This window comes from Colias croceus, chromosome 7 (genome assembly GCF_905220415.1).
Source record: "Colias croceus chromosome 7, ilColCroc2.1".
In the NCBI taxonomy this organism is placed as follows: Eukaryota; Metazoa; Arthropoda; class Insecta; order Lepidoptera; family Pieridae; genus Colias; species Colias croceus.
The window spans coordinates 2,081,843-2,108,417 of NC_059543.1; the positions used below are offsets into that span (position 1 = coordinate 2,081,843).

At 33.4% G+C, this 26,575-nt stretch overlaps 5 protein-coding genes across 6 annotated transcripts in view; 4 read left to right on the forward strand and 1 right to left on the reverse strand.

Moving 5' to 3' along the window:
- Positions 1 to 558: 558 nt before the first annotated feature.
- Positions 559 to 1,891, forward strand: LOC123693426. Its single transcript, XM_045638516.1, has 2 exons — positions 559 to 677; positions 794 to 1,891. The coding sequence occupies exons 1-2, from the start codon at positions 566 to 568 to the stop codon at positions 1,888 to 1,890; spliced, it is 1,209 nt and encodes a 402-aa protein (XP_045494472.1). The 5' UTR covers positions 559 to 565; the 3' UTR covers position 1,891.
- A 3,882-nt stretch (positions 1,892 to 5,773) lies between these two features.
- On the forward strand, positions 5,774 to 7,565 carry LOC123693430 (ribulose-phosphate 3-epimerase). The gene is made up of 4 exons (XM_045638521.1): positions 5,774 to 6,152; positions 6,463 to 6,570; positions 6,787 to 7,008; positions 7,342 to 7,565. Exons 1-4 carry the CDS (start codon positions 5,916 to 5,918, stop codon positions 7,447 to 7,449), a joined length of 675 nt encoding a protein of 224 aa, XP_045494477.1. The 5' UTR covers positions 5,774 to 5,915; the 3' UTR covers positions 7,450 to 7,565.
- On the reverse strand, positions 7,468 to 9,446 carry LOC123693424 (putative methyltransferase C9orf114). Its single transcript, XM_045638515.1, has 3 exons — positions 8,784 to 9,446; positions 8,419 to 8,691; positions 7,468 to 7,979 (listed from the first exon to the last, which is right to left on the reverse strand). The coding sequence occupies exons 1-3, from the start codon at positions 9,335 to 9,337 to the stop codon at positions 7,589 to 7,591; spliced, it is 1,218 nt and encodes a 405-aa protein (XP_045494471.1). The 5' UTR covers positions 9,338 to 9,446; the 3' UTR covers positions 7,468 to 7,588.
- Positions 9,447 to 9,759: 313 nt separating this feature from the next.
- Positions 9,760 to 16,578, forward strand: LOC123693421 (bifunctional purine biosynthesis protein ATIC). 2 transcript variants are annotated; one of them, XM_045638511.1, is made up of 12 exons: positions 9,760 to 9,897; positions 10,989 to 11,091; positions 11,995 to 12,211; positions 12,418 to 12,693; positions 12,822 to 12,934; positions 13,435 to 13,658; positions 13,945 to 14,193; positions 14,551 to 14,772; positions 15,259 to 15,321; positions 15,440 to 15,554; positions 15,945 to 16,108; positions 16,431 to 16,578. In XM_045638511.1, exons 2-12 carry the CDS (start codon positions 11,070 to 11,072, stop codon positions 16,548 to 16,550), a joined length of 1,785 nt encoding a protein of 594 aa, XP_045494467.1. In that variant the 5' UTR covers positions 9,760 to 9,897; positions 10,989 to 11,069; the 3' UTR covers positions 16,551 to 16,578. The 2 variants fall into 2 exon arrangements, with proteins under 2 accessions (XP_045494467.1, XP_045494466.1); XM_045638510.1 differs by lacking the exon at positions 15,259 to 15,321 and having other exon boundaries at positions 15,377 to 15,554.
- A 7,317-nt stretch (positions 16,579 to 23,895) lies between these two features.
- Positions 23,896 to 26,575, forward strand: part of LOC123693418 — a 28,988-nt gene continuing 26,308 nt past the window's right edge. The window contains exons 1-3 of the mRNA XM_045638505.1: positions 23,896 to 24,245; positions 25,595 to 25,737; positions 26,136 to 26,281. Of these exons, the coding sequence (XP_045494461.1) occupies positions 24,092 to 24,245; positions 25,595 to 25,737; positions 26,136 to 26,281 (443 nt within the window). The 5' untranslated portion in view covers positions 23,896 to 24,091. The remainder of the gene's footprint in view (positions 24,246 to 25,594; positions 25,738 to 26,135; positions 26,282 to 26,575) is intronic.

Consider the following 26,575-nt stretch of genomic DNA (forward strand, 5'->3'; position numbering starts at 1 on the left):
CCTTAGCAAATGCCGGCGGTACAGCCGCCGGCATTTGAAGACCTGGATATAACTTTGGGTACATACTTGGTACATACAGTTGCTAGTTACATATTATTTTTTATTGTTGCCCCACCTTGAGCCTATGGCTAGCTACGCCCATGTATGTAATTTATTAGGTTTTAGACAAAGGGTCGAAGCCGCGGGCGGTAAGCTAGTTGAAAATAAAAATTAATTCAGGAAAATATTAAATGATCACGGGTAGTTATTCTGAAAGCACATTTTCCAATAGTAGCTAAACCAATTATATTTTCATATATTTTTGGAGCAACATTAAAATTCTTACATCATATTTACAGAGGGTATGGTTTGGACAGATTTCACAATATTTATTACACATCACATAATTTAAATATGTCAACAAAACAAATAATTTATGCTTGAACATTATAAATAAACAATGAAACGTTACAAGACAAATACATTAGTCTCGTGACCTTATAGATTTTATTGCCTCGGTCCTTATTAAATTTCTGTCATATGAAGTGCCAGTGCAAATAAAATGTAAATATATTGGATTTTGGTTATGTTTATTGTATTTTTAATTATATTTCTAATACAGTTTCAGTTATCCATCAATAGCTATACAATACTTAAGGATGACAATACATCTGAGGGATCTATGTTCATTTCAAATGGTAGGTATTTATAATGGTTACTTACCTACCTACTTGGATATCTTCTATTAGATGTTAACATATCTTGTTTTTGGTAACTCTTCAGATATTGTAGAGTTGATATTTGTTGTTTTCAGTTTCAAATATATTCGGCAATACTAATACTGCTTCTCCTCGGACATTATTTCATGTCTTAATTAGTACTGAGACTAAAAAGCCAGATTTAAAAGCTAATATATTCGACAAAATGTTATCTGATGAAATGTTATCTATAAAACAACAAATCTATGAGAAAGATACAACCTATCCACCAACAGTTCATATACGGACAAGGGGTAGTATACCTACACCAACTCTAGAGCTAAAACAAATGTGGCCGATAGAAAAACTTGAATCTAATAATGAAAAGAAATACAATTTCGAACAACACATGAAAAACATTGATAATACGCCAATACAAAGTGAAGAAACTCAGGTATCACTTAAACCTAAAAGCGAATCAAATAACAATAATTCTGATAAAGAAAAAGTACTTGAATTAAGGAGTCTCTCTGGAAAATTACACAAGAAAATTAAAACGTCATCACTTTTACATCATTTTACGAAACAATGTACATGTACAAATTTTAACTCGCAAACAACAAAAAGTCATCAACACGCCCATTTCCCTAAAAACCAAGAAGATAGTAAGCTGCATTTTACAGAGGCATTTCATGCTTCTGATCCCAATGCCCATTCGAAATGTTCTAGAACATATCCAGTAAGTTCAACAACGTCATATCCTTTTTATATTACCTACTCCCCATATTTTGTCGGAACCGTGGCAGATTTGAGTAATATATATTACCATCCAGATGTTATAAGCGATTCAAAACGACCAAAGCATCATAAAAATAGAAAACATAAAAGGCCAACAACGGAGCAAGTTTACGAAGATGATAGTGAGGAGTCATTTGAGGAATATGATGAGAAAACAACAAGGCGTAAAGATAAGTCGAGAAGTAATTATGAATTTCAAATTGTATACGAACCGACCGAGCCAGAATCGGATAAACAATTTGAAAATCACAATAAACAGACTATTGATAAAGATAAATTTGTGGAAAGTATTGTGGATGATTTGAAAGTTTATTATAATGAAGCTGTTATTAAAGACTGTTATTGCTCATCATGTTCCTTTAAGAAGGGACTCCAAATAATGTCTATTGTTTATTTATTACAATGGCTTGCATAAAAACTACAATCATCATTGATCATTATTAAACACATTAAAAATCTCTCGATTTAATCGTTTTATTGTTGATCCTTCTATCCTGTTCCATACATAGGTACATGGTACAGAAACGAATTTGGAAAGCACGAGTTACGACATGCCTAACAAATTTAAACTATATATGTAAATAATATGTAGATCTTACAAACCATTTTGTATAAACGTGCGTGTATACTTACGTAGCTCAGTTTTTAAAGTTGTCAGCTTTTTTAAATGAACGTAAGTATCAGGCAGTGGTTAGGATTTCTATTTTACATTTAAAAGTCTAAAGCTTGAGATTAGATTAGTGCGCAAGAAAAAATTTATATGCGCTTACCGGCGCTTGACAGCGCTGGTAACCCGCGCTGGAAAATATAATATGAACACGCGCCGATAAGCGCTGAAGGGCGCCGACAAGTTCCGACAAGCTTGAACACGCGATGGTCTGCGCTGGGCGCTGCCATATAAAATTTGTCTTGGTCTGCTTTAACCTGCTTTCTTTGTGTAGAACCCCTGTAGAACGAACCAGCGCTGTCAAGCAGCGGTAAGCGCTTATTATAAGTTTTCAGCTTTCTTTCTGAATACAGTCTTAGACGTTTATCGTATTTGCCATCGTTATGGATCATGGCCATAGCCCACATAGGAGGCCTTTTTTTTTTTTTTAGTGGGGAAATCTTGCATAGATACCCACGGCCTCCGGGGAAGAGGCCGTGGGTTATGTCGGATTCCTACCGACCAAAACCCCACTGTGTTCCGTCAAGACGCATCAGCGACAGGGCCACGGGTATGTGTAGAATTCATCCGTGACCCCATCAGCGGCAGCCCGTCGCCGGGCCCAAACAAGCTAAGAGCCTGCCAGCTCTACCCTCATGGAGCGGCGTGAGCGGAACACGTCTCACGCCGCCCACATAGGAGGCCTGTACGAATGAGCTCATGATGAATTACTATAAGGCCACGTTTCCATCTGCAAGAAAACTTCCGCAAGAAATGTCTGACAGTCTGTCTGACAGCAGCTTGCAATTCTATTGCAGGTGGAAACGCGGAATTAGACTCGCAAGCTGCTGTCAGACAGACTGTCGGACATTTCTTGCGGAAGTTTTCTTGCAGATGGAAACGCGGCCTTAATGAACAGAGAGAAAGAGAGAACGTGCACAGAGAAAACTGAAAATAATATGAAAAATAGTGTACCTACAGCTCACAAGGATTTAATTTTTTTATTGGCAACACATTCACGTCCTTCATTTGAACTTGAACAATCAACAATGTCATTAGACATTAAGAGCGTTTTCACATTGTCCGGTCCGATATCGGATATCGGAAGCCGATAGCCGATATCCGATATCGGACACAATTTGCCCTTTCACATTATCCGATAATATCGTCCCGATATCATGAGTGTTGCCAGAAACTGGAAAAGTAGATATATGGAGAATTAAAAAAAAGCAGTGGATGCATTTATGTTACAAAAAATAAACTTTATTTTAAATAAAATAAATAGTAATAAATAAACTATGTTTTTCAAACCGATTTAATCTGCTGACTGCGGAGTTTGGATTTGTACCCTCTGCAGAGTCAGAATCTAGTTTCAATATTCAATTTCATTGTGAGGCTTGTTTTTTTTATATGCTGTTTTTCTTTTTTTGACGTGACAACGTCTTAAATTAGGTTGCGGCTGGGAGTCACTTATGAAAAAGTGTAACGCTCGGTAACGTTACGATGAGTCACCGAAAGAGGCACGCGGGCATGGTTAGCCCGCCTAAGAGCGAGAGAGACAGACATAAAAAGTCGTTGTCACGTAAATCTTTCGCCCGTATACCGACTTTACAGGCAACCAATTTTTTAATAATAGAACATGTTGTGTGGTCGTAGTGAATTTTAGAACTTTTTTATATTAAATCATGTACGACTGTTATGTTCTTATACAAATAAAATAAAATAAAATTCAACTCAGTATTAAAGCGACGAAACTGGCAAATATAAATTCAAATTACATTTACAAATGTAGGTGCTGTTATCTACCACAGAACAGTAAATTAACTACGTAGTACCACAGACTAATAATAATATAGCCATACGAGCCATGACAACCAAAATAGTAAACAAGCCAAACAAGCTCAGAAGTCGCCGCGCGTTCTTGACAAAATGTAAGGTCGCCGCATTCTAATTCTGAAATTTTAGAGAAAACTAAACAAAATTGCCGTATTGTAAATTTTCTTTTCAATAAAAAGGGTTTGATTTAAAAAAATTCAACTGATAGATCGTAGTTGTACATACAGTAAAAATAACTACAAAAAAGAAACCGACTTCTAAAACAGCTGGAAAAGTAAAATAAAAAAAAGATTTGATATTATTAATTACTTAATATTATTTAGATGTGCTATTTATTATACAGGTGTGATATCGGCGCTAAAACAAAGCACTAAATCTGTGACTCAATGACAACAATACAATAAACAGCTTACAGCACAACAGTAGTCCAAGTAGGAGGAAGAGCGAGGCAGAATGAGTAAATAAAGATAAAAGACACTAATATTTCGAAGATACGGTTGAATTTAAGAACGCAATATATTTTTGTTTACTTCAGTTCAGCCAATTGCCGTATATTATAGGACGGTATTAAAATAGCTCCCGTAAAAATAGTATTTTTAATGCCTTTAAATACTTAAATGAATGTTTTCTTAATAAAAAGGTTTAAAGTAAATGAAAGGATTTTTTTTACATTTAGCGCCTAGAAATGACTGAAAATACACAAACTAGTGCTTTTTTTGCTGTTGGTATACTACCTTTTCGAAAATTGAGTTGGTAACACTGAACATTATCGTCCGATAGTTCACGGCCGTATATATTATATTACTCTATGGTTCACGGGAATATCGGTGTTGGCTCCGATATCCGATATCGGACCGGACAATGTGAAAGACAGGTACGTAGATCATACATTTTACTTAGCCTCCGATATCGGATATCGGCTATCGGCGCCCGATATCCGATATCGGACCGGACAATGTGAAAACGCTCTAATAATTATTGTCAAATCTAGGGATGTTCATGTAAAAAAAATATCGATAGTTTTGTCGATATAATATATCGTAGTGTTCTATCGATACTTTGCGATATATCGTGCAAATATATCGATATTTTCGATATATCGTAAGCGATTTGTATTTAACTAGTCTATAATATTGAGGGTTCAGGTTAATATGAGTAAAACAGAGTGCAGAAACAAATCAACTTTATTTATTTATAAATCCCAATACTTTTTTTCTAGATCTTGCAAAAATAAAATTTTATTCACTCTTTTGGCTTGCAGTCTGCTTCTCTGCTGAGTTTAAACCTGTGCGGTTTTTGAAAAGTCACTCAGATGGAACAGAGCTAGCCACCATTGTTAAATATTTAAATTTTGTAAACAGTATTATACAAAACAGACAACTTTTACTTATAGGATAATTTGTACTGAGAACGAAGCGAGTAATCGCAAAGCACAGATTAATTAAATATAGATATAATACGAAGCCACAGATCATAAACTAAGTAGGTAGTAATTTAATAAATATACTACAAGTGCTGCCCTCACAGAGAGTAGAAGAATTTCGTGTCTTTGCGTTCTAATATTGCGAACAACTTGATTACAGATAGGTATTTAACCATTTTATATAAAAAAAAAAACAGAAATAGAATGTGCTTTTAATTTCTCCCGATAATTAATATATCGAATGAAATATATCGATTGTACGTACCGATACTAGATGATTCGATAATATCGGGTTGCATCGATATATCGCGTACATATATCGATATTTTACGAAATATCGATATATATCGTGCACCCCTAGTCAAATCACAGGTCAAATTTGTTTTGACTTTTCAGCTTTTGACTGTTGTCTGTTTGCATTTCACCAAAACTTTTAACAAGTTTCATTTATATTTTTAAAAACGTTATTTTATAAACCTATAAATTTTACCCAGTGTCTTTAACTTTCCGATTATATTATAAACAAAACCCAAAAATGAGTAGACATTTAAAAGCATTAATTGGACCGTCTATTCTTAATTCAGATTTATCTAAACTTTACGAAGAATCACAGAAATTGTTAGACAATGGAGCTGATTATTTGCATTTAGATGTAATGGATGGACAATTTGTACCTAACCTTACTTTTGGCCATCCCGTTGTAAAGTGCCTCCGAAGCAGAATAAAAGATGCATTTTTTGAAACTCATATGATGGTTGCTAACCCTGAACAGGTAAAAACAAAATTAAAATTAGCAATAAACGTTAAAAATTCTACAATTACTAAAGCTTTAACACATACACTTATAAATTATACCCTTTTTTAATAATTTGGTAACTTAACCTAGAAATTAAGAGTTTTTATAAAAAATATTAAATTTCTACATTCAAAGAAGTACATTACACCGAGATATAACCATAAGCAAGATTACAAGATTTTTTTTTTACTGTCCCTAACAGAGTTGCAGCCATATTTTTCAATTGAACAAACATGCATCTACATATGTAATTTAGGAAAAACATTGAATTTATTCAAACTTACAGTGGATAGCACCAATGGCTGATGCTGGGGTAAATCAATATACATTCCATATAGAGCCTGTAGATAATGTGGAGCAAGTTTGTAGAAAAATCAAAGAAAATGGCATGAAGGTGAGATCATTCTTACTATACATGTTATTTACTACTTTTTTATGTGACTGTCATTTAGTTCATATTCAATAGCATTAATGTAACAATAGAGAAGAGATATTACTTTTACTGGATTAAAATACAATATATCAAAGAAAAATCTATGTAGTAACTCAGGCCCCGGAACCACAGACACTTGGGGCTCAATGGGTTAATTGACCTTGACATATTTTTCAGGTTGGTGTAGCTATTAAACCAGGAACCCCAGTCTCAGAAGTGGAGAAATATATATCCATAGCAGATATGGTGCTAATTATGACGGTAGAACCTGGTTTCGGAGGCCAGAAGTTCATGGAGGACCAGATGGAGAAAGTTCGCTACTTGAGGGAACAATATCCTCTTTTGGATATAGAGGTGGATGGGGGGGTTGGTCCTGCTACTATAGGATGTTGTGCTAGTGTAAGTTTCTTGTTATAATTGAAGAAAATATGGCAAGTTACTAAAAAAATAGCTTTTGAGTTGCATAGTAAGAAAATCTAATTTTTTTCTTATAAAATTAAATTAACAAAGTATTACAATTGTTAAGCAAGTGCTTTCAGTTTTATTTATTTATTTCCATTGAGAATTATTTCTTTAGAAATACAAGCTTAGTTATATTTTATAGAATTACTAAATACAATTACAATTACAAAATTTTAAAAAATATACAATTACTTATGTAATATTTTCAACGTCCTACTATACTGTTATGTGAATACTATAAGAATATAAAGAATTTAATTTTATTTGCAGGCTGGAGCAAATATGATTGTATCGGGGACTGCCGTCACTGGGTCAAAAGATCAAGCCGTAACTATCAAACTATTGAGAGATACAGTGCGGAAGGCCATTCTAAAATAGCTCATACCAAGTTTAACATAAATCGAATATTATTGTTAAGTACTTAAAGTACACATTCCTATAAGCATAGTCTTCCATTTTGATAGGTTATGGTTGAATAAAAATTTTATTTTTTTTCATTTTTGTTTTTTTTTTTTATTTAATCAAATTTACTTAAATCTATATTATTAGCAACCGAATTTGTATTGTCAACCTTTTGCACAGGATAAGTAGAACTGGTAGCGATTCCAGTATCTTTGAAGACCATAGGAGCGTTTTTAGGGTTTAATTTAGTTTGAAGGCTGGTAAGTGCTATTAATATTGCTTCTTCAGTACGGATTGTTCTGGAACCTTGATTTGGAAGAACGTTAACATAATGGTTGAAGAGTAAACTAGCATCATTGACTTGTAGCTGTTCATCACTTTCTAATGCCGCTTCTATTCCATGAAGACCTCCAAAGACTATTAAGGCATGGTTGTATCCCACCTGCTTTTCAGGCATATCATCTATTGGTGTCCCTTTATCTGATGTACCAACAGTAAGGTCATATCTGGAAAAAATTAGGAATTTAAAATATAGTTGATAGCAAAACTGATAGAAAATACCCATCACATCATTTATTAACAACCCACTTCAATATTAATGAAGATTACCATGCAGCTATACATTTTTCCTAGCAGTAAACAGACATGGTCTTACCACAAAACAATTTAAACACCTCTAACTTTAAACCAGGGATAAGTCACGTTAATAGTTGTCTATGTGAAATACGACAAAAGCAGATTAAAGAGAACCCGCACTTAAAGATAAACCCTGTCTAAAGTTTTTTGTTGTAGGAAGGACAATTTCTAATTACTATTAGAAAATAAAACATGTTGCACTCGGGGACTGCCGCGGTAAAGCTATAGCATGCTGTCTTCAAGCCACACCTCTGCCCATTGGAGGCCTGCGATAGAAGCTATGCAATAGCTTAAAAAGAATTTACTTACCCATCTTTGTACGGGCACTGTGTGAAAACTTGACTCAAACTGTTGGCTATCCTCACAGTATAGCCCCAATATACACCTGTCTCAGCCCTCGGTGTTGCCAGACTGACAATCTTCCCTTTTAACTTCTTACTACCCTCGGGTGTTGGCAACATTCGAACAGTAACCCTTATTCCTGGACTGAGTAACTTATCCGTTGATACATCTTTCAATAAACCAACGTTAACTTGTGATCCTTTACCTGGCTTTACTTTCTTGTTCATTGTTATTCCTTCTCTGGAAAAAAAGTTATAAGTTTTAATACATTTTACCTTCACATAAAATGTTGGATGTAGAATTGTTTCAATAACAACAAATAACTTACTAACCTAAATTTAAAATCATTAGACATTCTCAAATGATGAGGTGCATCAAGAGGATTTAGAAGCCCAGCAAACTCCAAATCTTTATGAATAGGGAAAAAATGTTTTCGTAAATATTGTGGGCATTCTAAATATTGTAAAATCCTTGCAAGTTGTACACAACTTTTTCGAGCTACTATAACACCATCTCCATCATCTAGTTTGGATTTTTTCGTGTTCAATTGGTCCCCTATATCATCGAATACTATCACCTCGTCCACGCAAAACACACAAGCCGCCCGAGCTATTTGACCAGCTAAGTATGTTCGTAACTCCGCCGATTGAGCATTTTCCAATATAGAACCCGGCACTGCTATACTAACAGTTGAAATCTCAGCATACTTTTTCTCTTTCTCTGTTTCCTCCTTAACTTTTTCTTCCAATTCTTTCTCTAACAACACTCTTTTTTCCCTCTTCACAATCTTCTCTTCATTTCGCTGACGCTTGAGAGCTTTTCTTTCCTGATTTATTTCGCGCCAACTTTTACCTGGTGGCTTTGTAGGCACTATAGGTTCAGACATTATTGATAAAACTAGTTTATTTGTTAATTTTTAATTAATGTATCGATATAAAATAATAATTAAAAGAAAATCGCATGGATATCAACAGAAATCAGCAACAGCATGCAAGTTTGACTTTGACAATTGACATCCGATCCGACTGCCGACATGTGTTATGACATAAGAATTATAATTTAGGAATGTCATATTTAGTTTTCAAGTGAATTTTGTTGTTTTGTGGTTGTTTTATTATATGATAAAATCTGATAGACGCAAATACCACAGGCAAATACCTATGTACAATTATGAACTACTATGCCATTTATAACTTCTAGTTTTTCTCGTAGATAGCAAAGTTAGCTAGCTACCCTAGCAAAAAAAAAAAATACGTCACGTCTGACGTCAACTACTACCTATATTGTCATTTGTAAAATTTCCTCCATGTGGGATGTGTCAACTGTCAAATAAATGTGTTTCATGTTTGTATTGCGTGCCTAAAATTAATTTCTTTCGTACATTTTGAATTTATTTACTGTTTGTATTCAAACGATAATCAATCGCCCTTTTACTTCGCATTTAAGGTATGTGGCATAATCATTTCGTATAAGAACTGTATGCAGCCAAATAGTTTATTAAATATGTAGATATTTATTTATTAATTAATAATTTTCCGGTTGTTCCCGTTAGCCGTTGTACATACATTATGTAGGTTCTTATTTTGTTATTTATTTGAAAGGTACTGAAAGAAATAATATAACTACTAAGGTAATGACTATCTATCTGTGTTCTCGTATTCTATAATAATTATTAGTTAGGTATCAGCTTTCTAACCTGTTTTTGCGTAGATTTTCTATATGAGTTTCGCTTTTCCAATAAGATCGCAAACATCGCTCTCTAAAAGTTTTACTAATTTCACCAATGTTATTAAAACCATCTAAACAAAATATATACCTACTAGCCATAAAAAGATTAATTTTCAAACTTTACCTTGCAATTAAGTAATTTTTGAATTTGAATTTCCTAGATTCCATTAAGTCTAGATGTGTATTTATTATCATTAAAGACTATGTTAGTTATAATGTAAGTACCAATTTCAAAAAACAATATACCTACATATTTTTCTATTTTAAAGCAGCAAATTCAATGCAATTCTAACTGTAATTGAGATTTTTTTGTGAATAGAAAACATTTGAGCTTTTCTTTATAAAAATCTCATTTATAAAGCATTCAAATGCTATAAAACTAAAATATCAAATTTAACCGTACTTGATAAGTGGTACAACAAAGGTCAAATCATATTGTTATTTTCTTCATCTTGTTGTTGTGTCAGTGACAGTGTGGTAATAACAATTACGTCAGTATTTTCATCATATTAAATATGGTTAGGGCTGTCACTCAAGACATTTTGAATAAAAATATCCAACAATCCCTTTAAAATACTATTTAAATCCAGGTATAGAGTGAATATAATCATCCAAACTAAATTTGCGAACTGATGATTAAAAATTAAAATGACCATATATTATAAAATATGTAAGAGCTAACTTCAACAGATTTTTTATCTTCCTATCTTATTTATTACCTAATTAAAATAACATGACTTTTTCGTTTTTTTATCTTGACTTTAAGTTATTTTTTGACAACCCTAATTTATTTATTATTTTGTTATCAGAACCCCTGTAAAAGGTCAAGTGATATTGAACTTGCTGTTATATTTAGAGATCAGTTGGAATTTATCAATTGAACTATCAACATGGCTGCTAATGGAAAATTGGGTAAGCATACATTTTTAGCATACATTTTTCAATAATTTAAGTAATTTAAAATGACGCAATATAATTTTCATTAATAATTTGTTATTATTGAAATTAACATAACTTGTGTAATATTATGATTTATGATAGCGTCAGCGATAGGGTAAAATAAATGCCGTAAAGTTGTACAGTAAAAAAATGTCACTTATTTTCGTACACTTGCTACTCTATTTAAATAAAAAAATATTGCTCATATCATTAAAAAACATTTTTTCTTTACTGGTCAAAGAATTATCAAAATTGATTGAATATTCTACACTATTTTTACAAACAATGAGATCATAATATCTATTAATGTAGTCTTAAAATTGTAAATAGCATATTATGATAATGAACCAAGTTTTTATAAGACTTGAATAGTGGCATGTAAAATAACGAGACCCAATAGCAACTTTCCAATGTTTAGTATTACAACAAATTTCATAACTAATTGAGTCAATGACCTAAATAAATTTACTAGTACGTCATGATTGTACAATGAACAGTTACAAAAAACAGTAGTTTTTATTGTTTGTAATACATGTGAAAAGAATTATGTATACAATTGACTTGCTGTTGATTTACTGCAATTTTTTTTCCGTTCACACATAATCAAAAATATTTGATTAATAGGTATTATAAACATTGAAATGTGAAATCACGCATCTAGAAAAAAATGTCATATTTCAACAGTCTGCATGTGCATACAAAATATGAGACCATTTACTAAATTGTATAAACATTATTTATTTATTTGAAACAATTAGATTACATAAATTCATGAATGTTAATCAATGAATTGTCAATTATAGAGCTTAATGCAACAAAAATATATGGGCCACATAATATATTCCATAAATTTTTATACCATTTCATTGTTCACAGCGCTTTTAAGCGTCTCCGACAAGACTGGTCTGTTACCACTCGCGAAATACCTTTCCGAGATCGGTCTGAACCTTGTTGGTAGCGGAGGTACTGCAGCAGCTCTACGCAATGCTGGTCTGAAAGTGCTCGATGTGTCAGACATCACAGGGGCTCCGGAAATGCTGAGAGGACGAGTCAAGTCCTTGCATCCAGCTGTGCACGCGGGGATCTTATCGAGGTTTGTAAAAGTTTGGGTATAGCTAAATACTGAACTGTTGGTAAATAATTACTTTTTTAGTTGATGACTCAAAAGCGGTCCTAGAAGAATTTTATACAGAAAATGTTATACTTCTTGTAGTTAAATAGTAACTATACATTAGGTGTGTTATCTTTAATATAACAAAAATTTACACGAATGGATATCTTATAGATGTTATGTTCCAGGCTCACCGACTCCGACCAAGCCGACATGAAACGCCAGAACTACGACATGATAAGCGTCGTAGTTTGCAACCTATACCCATTTGTGGAGACAGTTTCCAAACCAAACGTCACAATAGCTGATGCAGTAGAGAACATCGATATTGGAGGAGTGACGCTATTAAGAGCTGCGGCCAAGAACCATGATAGAGTGACTGTTATATGCGATCCGGCGGATTATAATGTGGTTATCGAGGAATTAAAGAAGAATGCTGATCGGCAAACGTCTTTAGAGACTAGGTTTGTGTGAATTTGTATGTTTGTAGAATAAAAAAAATATGGAAAGAAATTATTAATAAAATTATTATTGTACAAATTTTAAATACTTATTTTAAAAAATATTGACTAAATTTATCATATTTCTTTAGGCAAAGACTAGCTCTAAAGGCGTTCACACACACGTCGCAATACGACACAGCGATTTCGGACTACTTCCGTAAACAATATTCCGCTGGACAGTCACAGTTAACACTCAGATATGGTAAGATTAAATTTTAACTTTAAAAAATCCTTACTTATTTTACATAACTATTTTTAATTTGTTGTTTTGTAGTTGTAACATTCGCTACATAATTAATTATAAACAATAACTAAATCACCGATTAGTCCCATTTAAATTTTACCATCGTTGGATAGCACCAGCTTTCAATAAAAAAAATCAGTTCACCCAGTAAAAAGTGGTGACGTAAAAAACCTCAAAAAATATGGACTAATTGAGAACTTCCTCCTTTTTATAAGTTGGTTAAAAAGGTGACATATCTGTGATAAAAAGTCAGTAAAGTTCTCAAATACTACATTTTACATCCATACATAAAATGTCCGTTTTTGCATAATTTGTAATATTAATTTCTTGTTTGATAGCTGTCCGATGATAAATATGGTAAGAATTTATGTCTAATATGTATGAGATTATATAAACAGCGATATTTTTGATAATTTATTATCAATAATAATTTTAATGTTGATACAATAATTTTATAGGAATGAATCCCCACCAAAAGCCCGCCCAAGTGTTCACCACACAAGACAAACTTCCGCTAACAACCCTGAACGGTTCACCCGGCTTCATTAACCTGTGCGATGCGTTGAACGCATGGCAACTGGTATATGAGCTCAGTGCAGCACTGGGGTTGCCAGCTGCGACGAGCTTCAAGCACGTGTCGCCAGCTGGAGCGGCTGTGGGGTTGCCATTGTCACAAGAGGAGGTGAGTGAATAAGTATTTTTATTAAATAAATAATTTTTACGACCACAATTTAATTTAAAAATTGCATTTTTTTGTCAAATTTAATTAGACTTTCAAAAATTAGTTTAACGGTGTTCCTTCAATCATATTTTATACCATAGTATTAGAAATCTAGAACGATAAAAAAAATGAGACAGAAAAATGTTCTTTAGGTATATTGTTTTCTATTTTTTTTTTGAGTCATTAAACAAATTAAAAAGAAGTCTACAATCTGCCTATTAATAATATTTTTTTATATAAATTACAGGCGTCAGTATGTATGGTCAGCGATTTGCTACCAAAATTGACTCCTCTAGCGTGCGCGTACGCACGAGCACGTGGTGCGGATAGAATGAGTTCCTTCGGAGATTTCATTGCCATATCCCATACTTGTGACGAAGTTACAGCCAAGATTATTAGCAGGGAGGTATCTGATGGTATTATAGCACCGGGGTATAGTAAGGAAGCCTTGGATATACTGAAAAAGAAGAAGGGCGGCAATTATTGTGTTTTGCAGGTGGGTGCAAGTGTGTTATGTAATTTTTGTGAATTTATTGTAACTGTAACTCATTTTTTAATTATTGTAATAGTTAAATGTATTTTTTGAACATTACATTAATAATGCGTAATAACTCAGCCCCCGGAATCACAGACACAATAGAAAATCTATTGTGTCGTGGTCCGATTGGGCCGCTCTGGGCTCAATGGGTTAAAATATTTTTCTATTGTCATAAGCTTCTGTTATTATTCTTTTAACAACTAAAAATCTAAAAAACAGGCTCTATGTGTATCTATTTGCATCCATATAGGTTACAATTAGCTAAAAACATGAAAAATATTGAACTTCAAATGCATTCCGTCACAATTTTTTCAGATGGACCCAAGCTACACACCTGAGTTAATGGAACAGAAAACTATCTTCGGTCTCACACTAGAACAGCGCAGGAACGACGCTAAAATAACAGCGGAATTATTCAAGAACATTGTGACAAATAATAAGAATCTTCCGGAGAACGCTATCAGGGATTTGATAGTGGCAACTATCGCTTTGAAGTACACGCAGAGTAATTCTGTTTGTTTCGCTAAGGATGGTCAGGTACGTAATAAAATGTAACTATATTTATATGAGATTTTGTTACCAGTACAGATTTTGGGGCTATACTTTTTTGTTTGAAAAGTTTATTGTTTTAATTTAATTTTCTATTCTTGCCTTATAAATAATAAAAATTTTTATAATTTGAATTTGATTTATCTGATCCATTCCCTATAAATATTATTTATTCAATTATAATTTTCAACTTTAACAACTTCTACGTAGCAATCCAAATGTGTCTAACATGTGTGATAGATGAATCGGATCCTGACTATATACTTTTCATTGTGTCAATTGCGTTAAATAGCTTATTATGGCATATCCGATGCATTCTGAGCTCTGTGTCCGTACCCTTACGACACAATATCCACTGCAAGCGGCTGGCGGGCAGCAAGGCGGCGCTGTAATGGCTGTGTCCGATCTTATGTGGATAGGCATTCTGAGCTCTGTGTATATACACTTACGGCACAATGTGCGTTGTCGCGGCAGGTGGTAGGCATCGGCGCGGGCCAGCAGTCGCGCATCCACTGCACGCGGCTGGCGGGCGGCAAGGCATTCTGAGCTCTGTGTATATACACTTACGGCACAATGTGCGTTGTCGCGGCAGGTGGTAGGCATCGGCGCGGGCCAGCAGTCGCGCATCCACTGCACGCGGCTGGCGGGCGGCAAGGCAGCGCTGTGGTGGCTGCGGCATCACCCACGTGTGCTGGCTATGCGCTTCAAGGCGGGCATCAGTCGCGCGATACAAGCCAACGCGATCGATAACTACGTGAGCGGCACTATTGGTAAGTTTTTTGAAGTACTTTTTTTCGATTTATGTGTGATGGAAAATTTTTAGGGTTTTCTAGTTAGGAGTGAATGGAAAATAATTGATGTGTGACACATTTTTTTTATTTATTGTGATATTGATTTATGATATTGTGTATATTAAAATTTTAATGTAATTATAAAATTAAATTTAAAAATGTTTGCATTAGGTGGTTATATACCAAAATAAATTCAACCTTATTCGAATGAATAAAAATGGTATTTCAAAATACCACACCCCCTCTATGGGTGGCCATTTCTGTGTCGCTATTTGTGTATTTATTTATTATAATTAATCTCAACTGAGACATTTTATTGTATTTCTAAAATCAAATACACAATCCCTACAATTCCATACTATATTCCAGGGTCAGACCTACCGCTAGACCAATGGAACGGTTTGTTCGAGGGAGCTGCTCCGGCCCTTTTCACAGAAGAAGAGAAAAACGAATGGATCACCAAATTGGATAAAGTGGCGCTGGCTTCGGACGCTTTCTTCCCGTTCAGAGACAATATTGATAGGGCTGCGCAGGTTTGTAAATGGTTTTGTGTGTTTTGATGGTTATTTTTAGGAAAAAATTTAGGAAAGTTGTACTATCTTGTTTGGAAAGAATCGCCCTGATAGTTGTACTGTTTTGTTTATATGATATTTGTATGTTCTATTAATAAATAAGGAATATAATTTTATACATTTTATGTAATAGTATTAGATAAAGGGCTTCTAAACAAATGCTCTTGGAAGTAGACAAAGTACATGTCAAGTCAAAGAAGTCTTTCACCAACCCACTTTAGCGTTATTAGATTATTATTATTTTTTTTTATTAATTTAAATTATATTGTTTGTATGTATACAGGTTGGTGTGGAATACATCGGCAGCCCAGCTGGCTCCAACAACGATCAAGAAGTTATTGAAGCCTGCAACGAACACAAAATCACACTGGCACACACCAACCTCAGACTGTTCCACCATTGATATGAATACATAAATTAATAAATTTTGGTTATGTCAAGATATTTTATAGATGTTAATGTAATCATAAGAATTATTAAATTAAATTGAGATCGTGATTGAATTTTTTTCCCGAAAGTAAAATGCATTTGCACTGTTTTTTAGAAATTTATAACAACTACATATATGATGTTTATGAGTCTCTTATTCTCGAATAATCATGTTATATAGAATAAGTTGTTCTTTATTGTTGTTAGTCTGTATTATTAATCATTATAAGGTATTTTGTTTATATGAAATGTCTTCCAAGTAAATAATGAATTGTCTTTTGAAGACTACAACATTCCGTTCATGTTCTGTAGTGATAAGTGAAATAAATGATTATTAAAATATTGTTTTTTTTTTTCCACTGGGATTCTAACCTTAATTGAAATTTAAATGTGAAATAACTGGGTAAAAGGGTAAAAGTATTTTGTGTACAATCCTTACGGTAGTACGGAAAAAAAATAGGCAACCTAATGCCTCCTCCACACTACTCGCGAGACAATTGACTCTAACTTGAGTTACAAAATATAGTGTAGAAGCGATGTCCTCTCTAGTAAGTACGTAGTAACGCAATGACAAAAAAATAGAATTCTCTCCCTACTACATTTTTTCTGGTAAAAACATCATCGACATCATCAACACTACGATTACATCAATACCTATACGATTGTGATCGAATTTGCCTATCGATATTATATCACGCATAAAACGGTCGGGCAATTAGGTACCTGTAAAACCAGTGCCGTCTTTACCATAGGGGCACAGGGGGCCAGTGCCCAGGGCCCCCCATCGTCAGGGGGCCCCCCTGGAGGAGATGTAGGACTGACAATTTTTCTCACATAAATCTCAAAATATTTTATTAAAAAGCAATACAGCTTTTTAATGCCAGAACGTCAGATCATTTTCAGATTTATTCGAATCAAAACATCTATGTTATTACATGGAATAATTCGAGTGATTCGAACACCATTATAATTAACTTATCAGACATTTACTCGAATTATTTATTTACTTATTAACGTAATATAATATATTTTTACTTGAATCATTTTGAGATTTATGAAAATTACTAACAAGTCTAAGTTTACAGAATAGCATACAAGGGCGTTGTGACAAAACTTTAATCTCTGGGCCTCTAGACAAGTGGCAGAAACGCTAGAGAATAGAATCCACTATTGATACTAATTGATCTAAGCTTATGACGTTTTGCTAATGTTTCGGTCACACTACCAAGGACGACGACGACCACGACCAAAATTCCCATCCAGCCGAAATTTGGTGAAATTATTAAAAACACAATCTATACTTAATATAATAAAGCTGAAGAGTTTGTTTTTTTTGTTTGAACGCGCTAATCTCGGGAACTACTGGTCCGATTTGAAAAATTATTTCGGTGCTAAATAGCCCACTTCTTTGGCAAGATTATAAGATACCAAAATCGTTGAATTACTCCATGACGTTACGGTATTGTTATGATGCAACCTTGAAATTTTACTCTCAACGCGCCTAAAGAAGTTTCACTTCAAAAATATATTAAAATTTCCCGACCTTCTGTTACTACGAAAAAATTTTTTCCTAAAAGTCAACAGATATTATAGGTTTTTCGTGATTTTTACCGAAACGGTAAGTTTTATCATATAACCACTTTTACCCAAATTGTAGATCATAAAATTATCTACTTATACAAAAGAATCAATACATTATTTATCAAGATGTAGCTTCCTACCATTTTCTAAGATATAACGATTTATAAACTCATTCCATCCTTATAATATGCACACGTTTCTTAAATCACTTCACACCTAAATGATTTTATGATAAAACTTATCGTTTCAGTATAAATCGCGAAATCACCCATTTTTTTATTTATTTATAACCTGGAATATGTTTTTTAATTCACGTACCGGAATGACAGTTAATTTTGAATTTTATTTTTAGTAATCCTTATTCCTTTGAACAATTTTACTAATTTTCTGCTGGATATGAATAGTAGTTTTAAAGGTCCTAGAATTTAGTGAACTCTGTTCACACCGGACCATTTCTATACAAAATAGATGACAAGCGTTTTGACTTTTGCCATTTGCCTAGGCTTTGAATAAATTATGTTAATAACGCACGAAATAATTTTGATCAATATGAAACGGCTACGAAAGAAAAAATCCAGATGCAAATAAAATAAAAAAAGATAAATTTGAAAAAGAGAAAGGTATAAATTTATAAAGAACCGAACCGACTCGAACCCGCATCCTTCGCGCCATTCCGGGGCGGATGCTTGACCAACTCAGCCACTCGTGACCCGCCGGAGCAATCGAATTTATTCTATTCCTTCAGTTTTGTGTGTCTTAAAGGACACACCGCACGCCATCTATTGAGATGATTTAACAACCATCTCAACCAATATGAAGCACTTTTCAGTGAATACAATATTGTAACGATGGAACACGACCTTTTTTGTTGAATTTATATTTTATTTATAAAGCATTTGAGTGCCATAAAACCTAAAATATAAATTCAAAGAGAAAGGTAATTTGAAAAAGTAATTCTTAAAATATTTCTTAATTCAATTTAATTAAAGTCAACTTTGGAGCGCCATTACAGCAGCAGCGTTTCAAATGAATTATATAAAAAAAAAATAAGGAAAAAAGTTTCCTCAAAAGACCATATTATAATCATTGAGATAATATTAATATGGAGCAGACACCACGAACAAAATCTGTGCGCCAAGCGAGGCGGCGCGGGGCGCGCGAATGACGGCTAGACAGTCATAGATTATGCGATGTCTTTGTACTTACTTAATATTTATTTTAGGTATAAACTGACTTTACTACGCGGGGCTAACAATATCTGGCATATAATATAGGATGATGTAAATAGTGACGTCATATGGAATAATTTAATTTTTTTCGTGTTTTAGGTTCAGTCAGGGCTATGGGAAGTTTTATTCCTTACAAATTGAGCCTTTTTTTAGAAAAAAAAATAATTTTTCCCTTTCTTCACGGCCCAGACATGGAAACCTTGAATAGAAAAAATATTAATTACTTATCTCTGAACTAGCGGTCCGCCCCGGCTTCGCCCGTGGCACATATTTCGCAATAAAAAGTAGCCTATGTTCTTTCTCAGGGTCTTAAGATTGTCTGTGCCAAAGGAGAATGCCCATGAAAGTATGGACCACAGTACAGTGTTGCGTCAATGCCAGAGTGGTTTTGGAGGGTTCTTCGATATTCAAAAGATTTTTACCAATTGATTTTTTTGTGATAAAAACAGGGGTTTTCAAGATATTGAGAAAAATGTGAAATAACCTCAAAACTTAAATAACCCCGATTTAGTTAGGTTTATGTGTGATTTAGGTAACATTTTATCGTCCAAAGGTTATTTTTCGATTAACATATTTAATCTATGCGTAGAGCTTATGCTTTCAGACAAAGTCTATCTGTTCATCGGCTAGTGTAGGTAGGCACCAGAAATCTTCCGGGACGGATTTCAAGAAAACCTAAATATATACTTAAAAAATGCCAATTGAGTTTTTATTCGGTTTACATGTTGTTGTTACTGTTGTTGTTTGAATCATTTTTTCACTACATATTCGAAGAAAGAAACAAATAAGAAATAACTGGTTACCTACCAAGCTATGTCATAATAATATTTTTTTTATATATACATATTTATATTATTTTACTTCACTATCTTTGTTAAAACAACCTACAGTGTATATAAACAATACCTTAAAGAGTGATTTTATGTTAATTGATTTTTTTTGTAATTCAATGAAAACAATAATCGATATTAATACATTTAGCTATTTACCATAGTAAATGTAATAAGTTACCGCTTGGTTACCGTGGTAACCGGTAATGGACACTAAATCTATAATAACGGATCTAAACAATTACATGTCATATTAGATTTTACAAAACATTCCCTGTTCAAAATATATTTTCCGATGGTAAGAAGGCCTCTAAATTGCCGAGATTTTTTTTAATAGTATTGTTGTCTTGATGCATGAGAAAAACCAGTACCAAAAATGGGCATTCTCTTTTCATCAAAATCGGTCCAGTAGTTTATGAGCCTATTAATTACAATCAAACAAACAAACAAAGTTTTCCTCTTTATAATATTAGTGCAGATAAATAAATAATAATTCAATTACACGTTCAAGTCAGTAGCTTATACAATATCAATTAAAAACTTGATTAAAATCAATTAACAAAAAAAAAATGGTGATTGAGTAATTGATTTTCATATTTCATGATTTCACCTTTTTTCAATTAACAACCAGTCTATGCTTTTCTAAATATGTAAAATTATTATTTTATACTATAAAAATATACGCCAGCAAATATTACTAACAACACTTATTTCATGCCCAATGTCATATCTTAAATTTTTAATCTATGACAAAATGTCGCCCGCCAAAAATTTTGCTCTAACTAAGTTTTAAAAATTATTATCTAGTTACTTACTGATGAAAAGTTATTCCTTTGCACTTTTCCGTATTCTTTGTATTATTTGTGCAATATCGTAACACACACGTAGGCATATTTGATGCGTTTCACTTTAAAACAAATAAAAAATGAGCGTGACGTTTGCGCCAATGAGCGAGCAAGCGACTGAGTGCAGTTACGCCACATGACGTATGTTGAGTGGAACATAAGTGATGTAGGCGGTATCGTCTCCATATTAATATTATCTCAATGATTATAATACAACATTGGTCATAAGTAACTTTTTTGTAAAATGTATAAAAAAATGGAGCTAAAATTTTACATAGAAATTTTCTTTAAGTTTTCTTATTACTTCTTTAAGTTTCAATTTAGGGCAAAAACATATATAATTGTGGGAAAAAATTTGCGTACCTAGTTTGATTTCTTTATATTTCAAAGGGCCCCCGATTCTTGTGTGCCCAAGGGCCCCGGCATAGTCTAAGACGGCCCTGTGTAAAACTGTGTGTAAAACATCTCAAACACAACGTCAACAAAGATAATATAGTACCACCTAAGTACAAGATTATAATATAGAAGCTTATATACCTACTATATAGTCTATAACAGTGTTATAAACCTTATCTATAACTTATTTAAGTGCTGCACCCTTGGCTGCACCTTTAAATGAAAATGAATGTGTACCTTTAAATTATTATACCTACTTATTACCACAGCTTAATATAACTAAAATTAAGTTCATTTATATCTAAATTTTAAACTAATTAATAAATATGACCACAACCCGCGGTACGTGAGAGCGACTCGCGCTTAGCTAATTAAATTTTCAAAGCCAACAAATAAGTATAAATAATTCTCCGCTAGGAGTACTAGTGTTCTGTGGTATAAATATAAAGATTACACGTATGCGGACGAGCCACGGGGGATTTTTGTGACTCACGATTGTAAGGTTCTTTCCCGTGCATATCGCGCAATTCGCGGAATTAGTGATATCAACGAATAATTTTTTCCCAATATTGTGTAGTAAAATTTTTCTTATAATATTAAATAGATTTGTGATTATTTTCCGCGTTTCATAAGTGGAAACTAAAATGTTTCACATTAATTAAAAGTACGGTGATCATTCATGTTTTCTTTTTTAGATATTATACAGGGTGTAATCGTTAAGTGTGCAGAGGCGATTATTCCGTAACTATAACAGATATCAAAAAACTTTAAACTGATATCGAAAGTATTTAACCTAATGAGTAAAATGGCCATAATAAATTTTTAAAAATAAAACGAGAAATATCAAAAAAACTAACTTGAAACCCTCCCATACATGAGATACCTACGAATATCCCATGTACATGGGTTGATCCAAAAGTAATGATAATCAATATTAAACAAGGTCATTACAGTTATAATAATTATGTAGTTCTCTAGATAGTCTTCTAACTAGAAAATATACTTCAATATTTTTTTTCCTAAACTTAAAAAAAAAAACTTTGACTTCATCCACAAAAACCCCTCCACGCGGCCATCACTTCGCTGTCGTCTTAAAATAATTTGTTGCTAAGAAAGTGTTTCTTGTGCCGAGGAAAGAGATAAAAGTAAAAAGGAGCTTCTTAAAAAATAGGGTAGGTGTTCAAGCATTTGGAATGCCAATTTTTGAATTGCAGCCATCGCAACTGACGCTTTGTGATCTGGTGCGTTGTCTTGGTGAAACAGCGTTCAGGTCCGCAGTTTGCCATGTCTCTTTTCCTTACTAACCTACCGCAATCTTTTAATTTGGTCTGTTTAATAAGAGCCCAATAAAGTGGCTACCTTTTTAAAATATTCCACCATAATTATTTCTTCAGAGTCCCAAAAAACTACCGCTTTAATCTAACCTACTGATTTTCACTTTGAATTTCTTCATCGTCACTTTGGAAGCTCGCATCCAGGACATTGATTGTTTTTTGGTTTCAGCATAAACATGGTGAACTCGGGTAACGTCCATGATCACAAAACGTGACAAAAAATTATCCTGATATCATAAAAAATTTAGAAATTTACCCTCTACATGTCGAATCGTTGTTTCTTCTTTTCATCGGGAATCATTCTGGCACGCACGGTTCACATTCAAATTAATGTAAATAATTGGAAATGTGGCCTGTTGATATGATTTTTTTGTGATTACTTAGTGAATACATGAGCAACCAAAAAACATTTGTTTTATATTTTTATGTGCACAGGAAATACCCAATTATTATTACTTTTGGATCAACCTAGTACATTTAATATGAAAGATTTTAGCATTTTCTTTCTTTTTTTTTGTTTTCTGCTTTAATTACTTCGCAAATTTGAAGGGAAGTTCATTTAGAAACTGTAAATAGAGCTCCTCATTGTATTGCACAATGAGGACATCACTTCGAAAATCTGCTATGAATACAAAATGTATGGGAAATAAAATGTATGGGAGCGTTTAATATAACATTTTTGGATATTTCTCGCTTTATTTTTAAAAATTTACTATGGCCATTTTACTCATTAGGTTAAGCAATAGCTAAAATTTACTCATTACTGCAATAGTTACGGAATAATCGCTTGTGCACACTTAACGATTACACCCTGTATAGTTAGATCTAAGTCCACGATAGAAACCGTACTTATAAATTATTTTCTTAAAAGTAAAATATATTTTGAATGGCCAGTTAATTAAGCTATCTTAATAGGGTTCTGCACTATGTACACTGCACTACCTATGACAAAAAAAATACTATTACATACCTACATATTACATACAATTCAATATTCATTGTCTCGGTGGAACTACGTAAGTTTAAAATTTAAGCGTAAATGACAAAAGGAAAAATCTAAAATAATACGGCAACACGCAGGATTGCACTGAGCTCTTCACACTGTCTATTGACAATTTTGTCAAAACAAAGTCAGCGGTTCGGAAGTCTGAAGTGTTTGTTTGCGAGTCTTCTTTATAAATATTTTCTTTAAAATTTCAATTATTGTTACTTGTCTCAGTATTTACATTTTAACATTAACTTGATAGTGTACCAAATTGTCGAATGTGTGTTTAGTGTAAAAAGTGTTTTTAAAGTTACAATGTCGTCAAGTGAACCCGACACTAGCGAGTTATCAAACTCAGGCTCGCCGTTTTCTCAAGAGTCTTCATATTCACCTTATTCTTATAGCTCGCCTCATATTGACCCTTTAACAAATGGATTAACTGATTTGACGTGCGACGATGGTGTACAGGGTAAGTTTTTATTTGATTATAAAGTTTGAGGAAGTTTGTGCATTTTATTATTTCCTGATAGACTCCTGCTTCGAGGATAGTTCACAAAGACTTTTAACGCAAGAAAATGATTAAGATATTGATTTTCGTTTTTTTGCTTAACATGCGAGTTACATACATTTGTTACAATTTAATTCCTTTTGATTATTTTTTTTCTTACTTGAGAACTGATTCTTCAATGTAACACAGTAGTTTTTAACCATTCATAGTAAGTTTAACTTATGTGCTTCAAAATATGAAATACAAGGAGATTGTTATATTCATGAAAGTCATAAATTTTACACCTGCTTTTTATTTTATATATGCGTAACCTCTCACATTTAACTTGAAAATGGGAGTGTCATATGTAAGTAAACATAATGGGAATGAAAATCTTAGGCTGGTTGCAGAGCTTGACCGACCGTCAGTGCGTACCGTCGGTCCTGACGATACGCATCAACAAATGTATGACTATGACACTAATGCGCATGACAATACGTGTGCGTATGGTCGGTCTAGCTATGAATGGTTTTATGAATTTCCATACATATGACAAGCGCGACTGACATACGCACTGATGGTCGGTCAAGCTCTGCAACCAGCCTTAGAATTAGACACATGTATTAAAGTTAAAGAGGAAGTAAAAGAGGTGGGATTCGAACCCGCATCCTTTCATGTCAAGCCAGGATGACTAACACGGCCACCTGTGATCCCGCCAGAGCAATCAATTTTAGTCTATTCTTTCAGTTTTATACCGTTATACGTCTTAACTCTAAGGGACACACCACAAGGAGGAAATGTTTGATTATTATTTAAATTAGATTTGTAGAAATCTTAACAAATTATATACTAAAACTCTATGTATAATAAACTGTATATAAATCCATTGTGTAGTTTTAACAACAGACTCAGAAGCAATTTTGCTTTATACTATGTACTGATGAAAAATTCTTAGATTTCTTTTTTGATGAGTTACTTCTTAGTTCTTAAATATATATTTGCGGTTGAAGTGTTTTGTATACAGTAAAATTTCAAATCCCTCTAATTCTAATTTTGGTAGCCTAACCATTCTTTAATTAATTTATCAAAAATAAAGATATTAATTATCTCATTACAAAAATAGAAAAATAATTTCTTTTCCTCATACTCAATCTTTTGAAACATTATAACTATTTATTAATATAAAAAAAAGATCATCCAATTCCCACACAAAGTATGCATGTACGCAAAGAAATCAAAACAAAAGAAAGTAGTAAAAATCTGTTTCTAACATGACACCATCACATTTTCAACTTGTCAAATTTTGTCTTAAAATAAAGTTATTGTTTCAGGGAACCAGCCATACTTACGAATAATAGAACAGCCAACGGATTATTTCCGGTTCAGATACAAGAGTGAAATGTTGGGAACGCATGGCTGCCTGCTCGGAAAGCATTCCACGCCAGGCAAGAACAGGACGCATCCAACTGTTGAGGTACTTTGAAAATTGAAAATTAAGGATATACATAGATACATAGTATGCAATCAATCCACATTAAAATCTATCTTTGTACCGAATTTCATACAGGTCTGGTCATCTGATTTTGTATATTTCCACCATCCACATATTCATACTAACTTTCGCGTTTACGTAAATAGATTAGAGATTATATTGTAGACTAGCAAACCGGGCGAACTCCGTTTCGCCACCAGAGACACATTTTCTTTGCTATAAACCTCACGGAGCCCGAGACTTTTCCAACGAATGCAAAACCGTGGAAATCGGTTTGTGCATTCTGGAGTTATAGCGTCAGGAAGGAAAACTCGACTTATTTTTATATAATAGAAGATAATAATAAATAGAGATTTTTTAAACAATGAATTCCTTTTCAGCTATGCAACTACAATGGCAGTGCATTGATAAGGTGCAGTTTAGCTCGGCACGACAGTCCCAACGAACACCCGCACAAGTTGACTGAAGATGACCAAGACAGAGACATTACTAGTGTTGTACCACAGCGGGGCAGTTACAAAGTGGCGTAAGTGATTGAACAATGTTTATTTATAAACTAGCTGTGCTCCGTGGTTCTACCCGCAATGCTCCGCTCCTGTTGGTCTTAGCGAGATGATATATAGCCTATAGCCTTCCTGGATAAATGGGCTATCTAACACCGAAATAATCTTTCAAATCGGACCAGTAGTTTAAGAGATTAGCGCGTTCAAACAAACAAACTCTTCAGCTTTATAATATTGGTATAGGTTTTGATAGAATAGAAAAACTTTGATCACGATGCGGCATTCGAACCCGCGCCTTATGCCTTTCGAATTAGCAC

Bases quoted from the DNA above. Each gene is read 5' to 3' on its own strand.
- LOC123693426 (XM_045638516.1), top strand. From the start codon at position 566: ATGTTTATTGTATTTTTAATTATATTTCTAATACAGTTTCAGTTATCC. The intron at 678-793 runs GTAGGTATTTAT...TGTTGTTTTCAG, and splicing joins ATCTATGTTCATTTCAAATG to TTTCAAATATATTCGGCAAT.
- LOC123693430 (XM_045638521.1), top strand. From the start codon at position 5,916: ATGAGTAGACATTTAAAAGCATTAATTGGACCGTCTATTCTTAATTCA. The intron at 6,571-6,786 runs GTGAGATCATTC...CATATTTTTCAG, and splicing joins TCAAAGAAAATGGCATGAAG to GTTGGTGTAGCTATTAAACC. The intron at 7,009-7,341 runs GTAAGTTTCTTG...TTTTATTTGCAG, and splicing joins CTATAGGATGTTGTGCTAGT to GCTGGAGCAAATATGATTGT.
- LOC123693424 (XM_045638515.1), bottom strand. From the start codon at position 9,337: ATGTCTGAACCTATAGTGCCTACAAAGCCACCAGGTAAAAGTTGGCGC. The intron at 8,692-8,783 runs GTTAGTAAGTTA...CTTTTTTTCCAG, and splicing joins TCTAATGATTTTAAATTTAG to AGAAGGAATAACAATGAACA. The intron at 7,980-8,418 runs GTAAGTAAATTC...AATTTTTTCCAG, and splicing joins CAGTGCCCGTACAAAGATGG to ATATGACCTTACTGTTGGTA.
- LOC123693421 (XM_045638511.1), top strand. From the start codon at position 11,070: ATGGCTGCTAATGGAAAATTGG. The intron at 12,694-12,821 runs GTTTGTGTGAAT...ATATTTCTTTAG, and splicing joins CAAACGTCTTTAGAGACTAG to GCAAAGACTAGCTCTAAAGG. The intron at 12,935-13,434 runs GTAAGATTAAAT...ATAATTTTATAG, and splicing joins ACAGTTAACACTCAGATATG to GAATGAATCCCCACCAAAAG.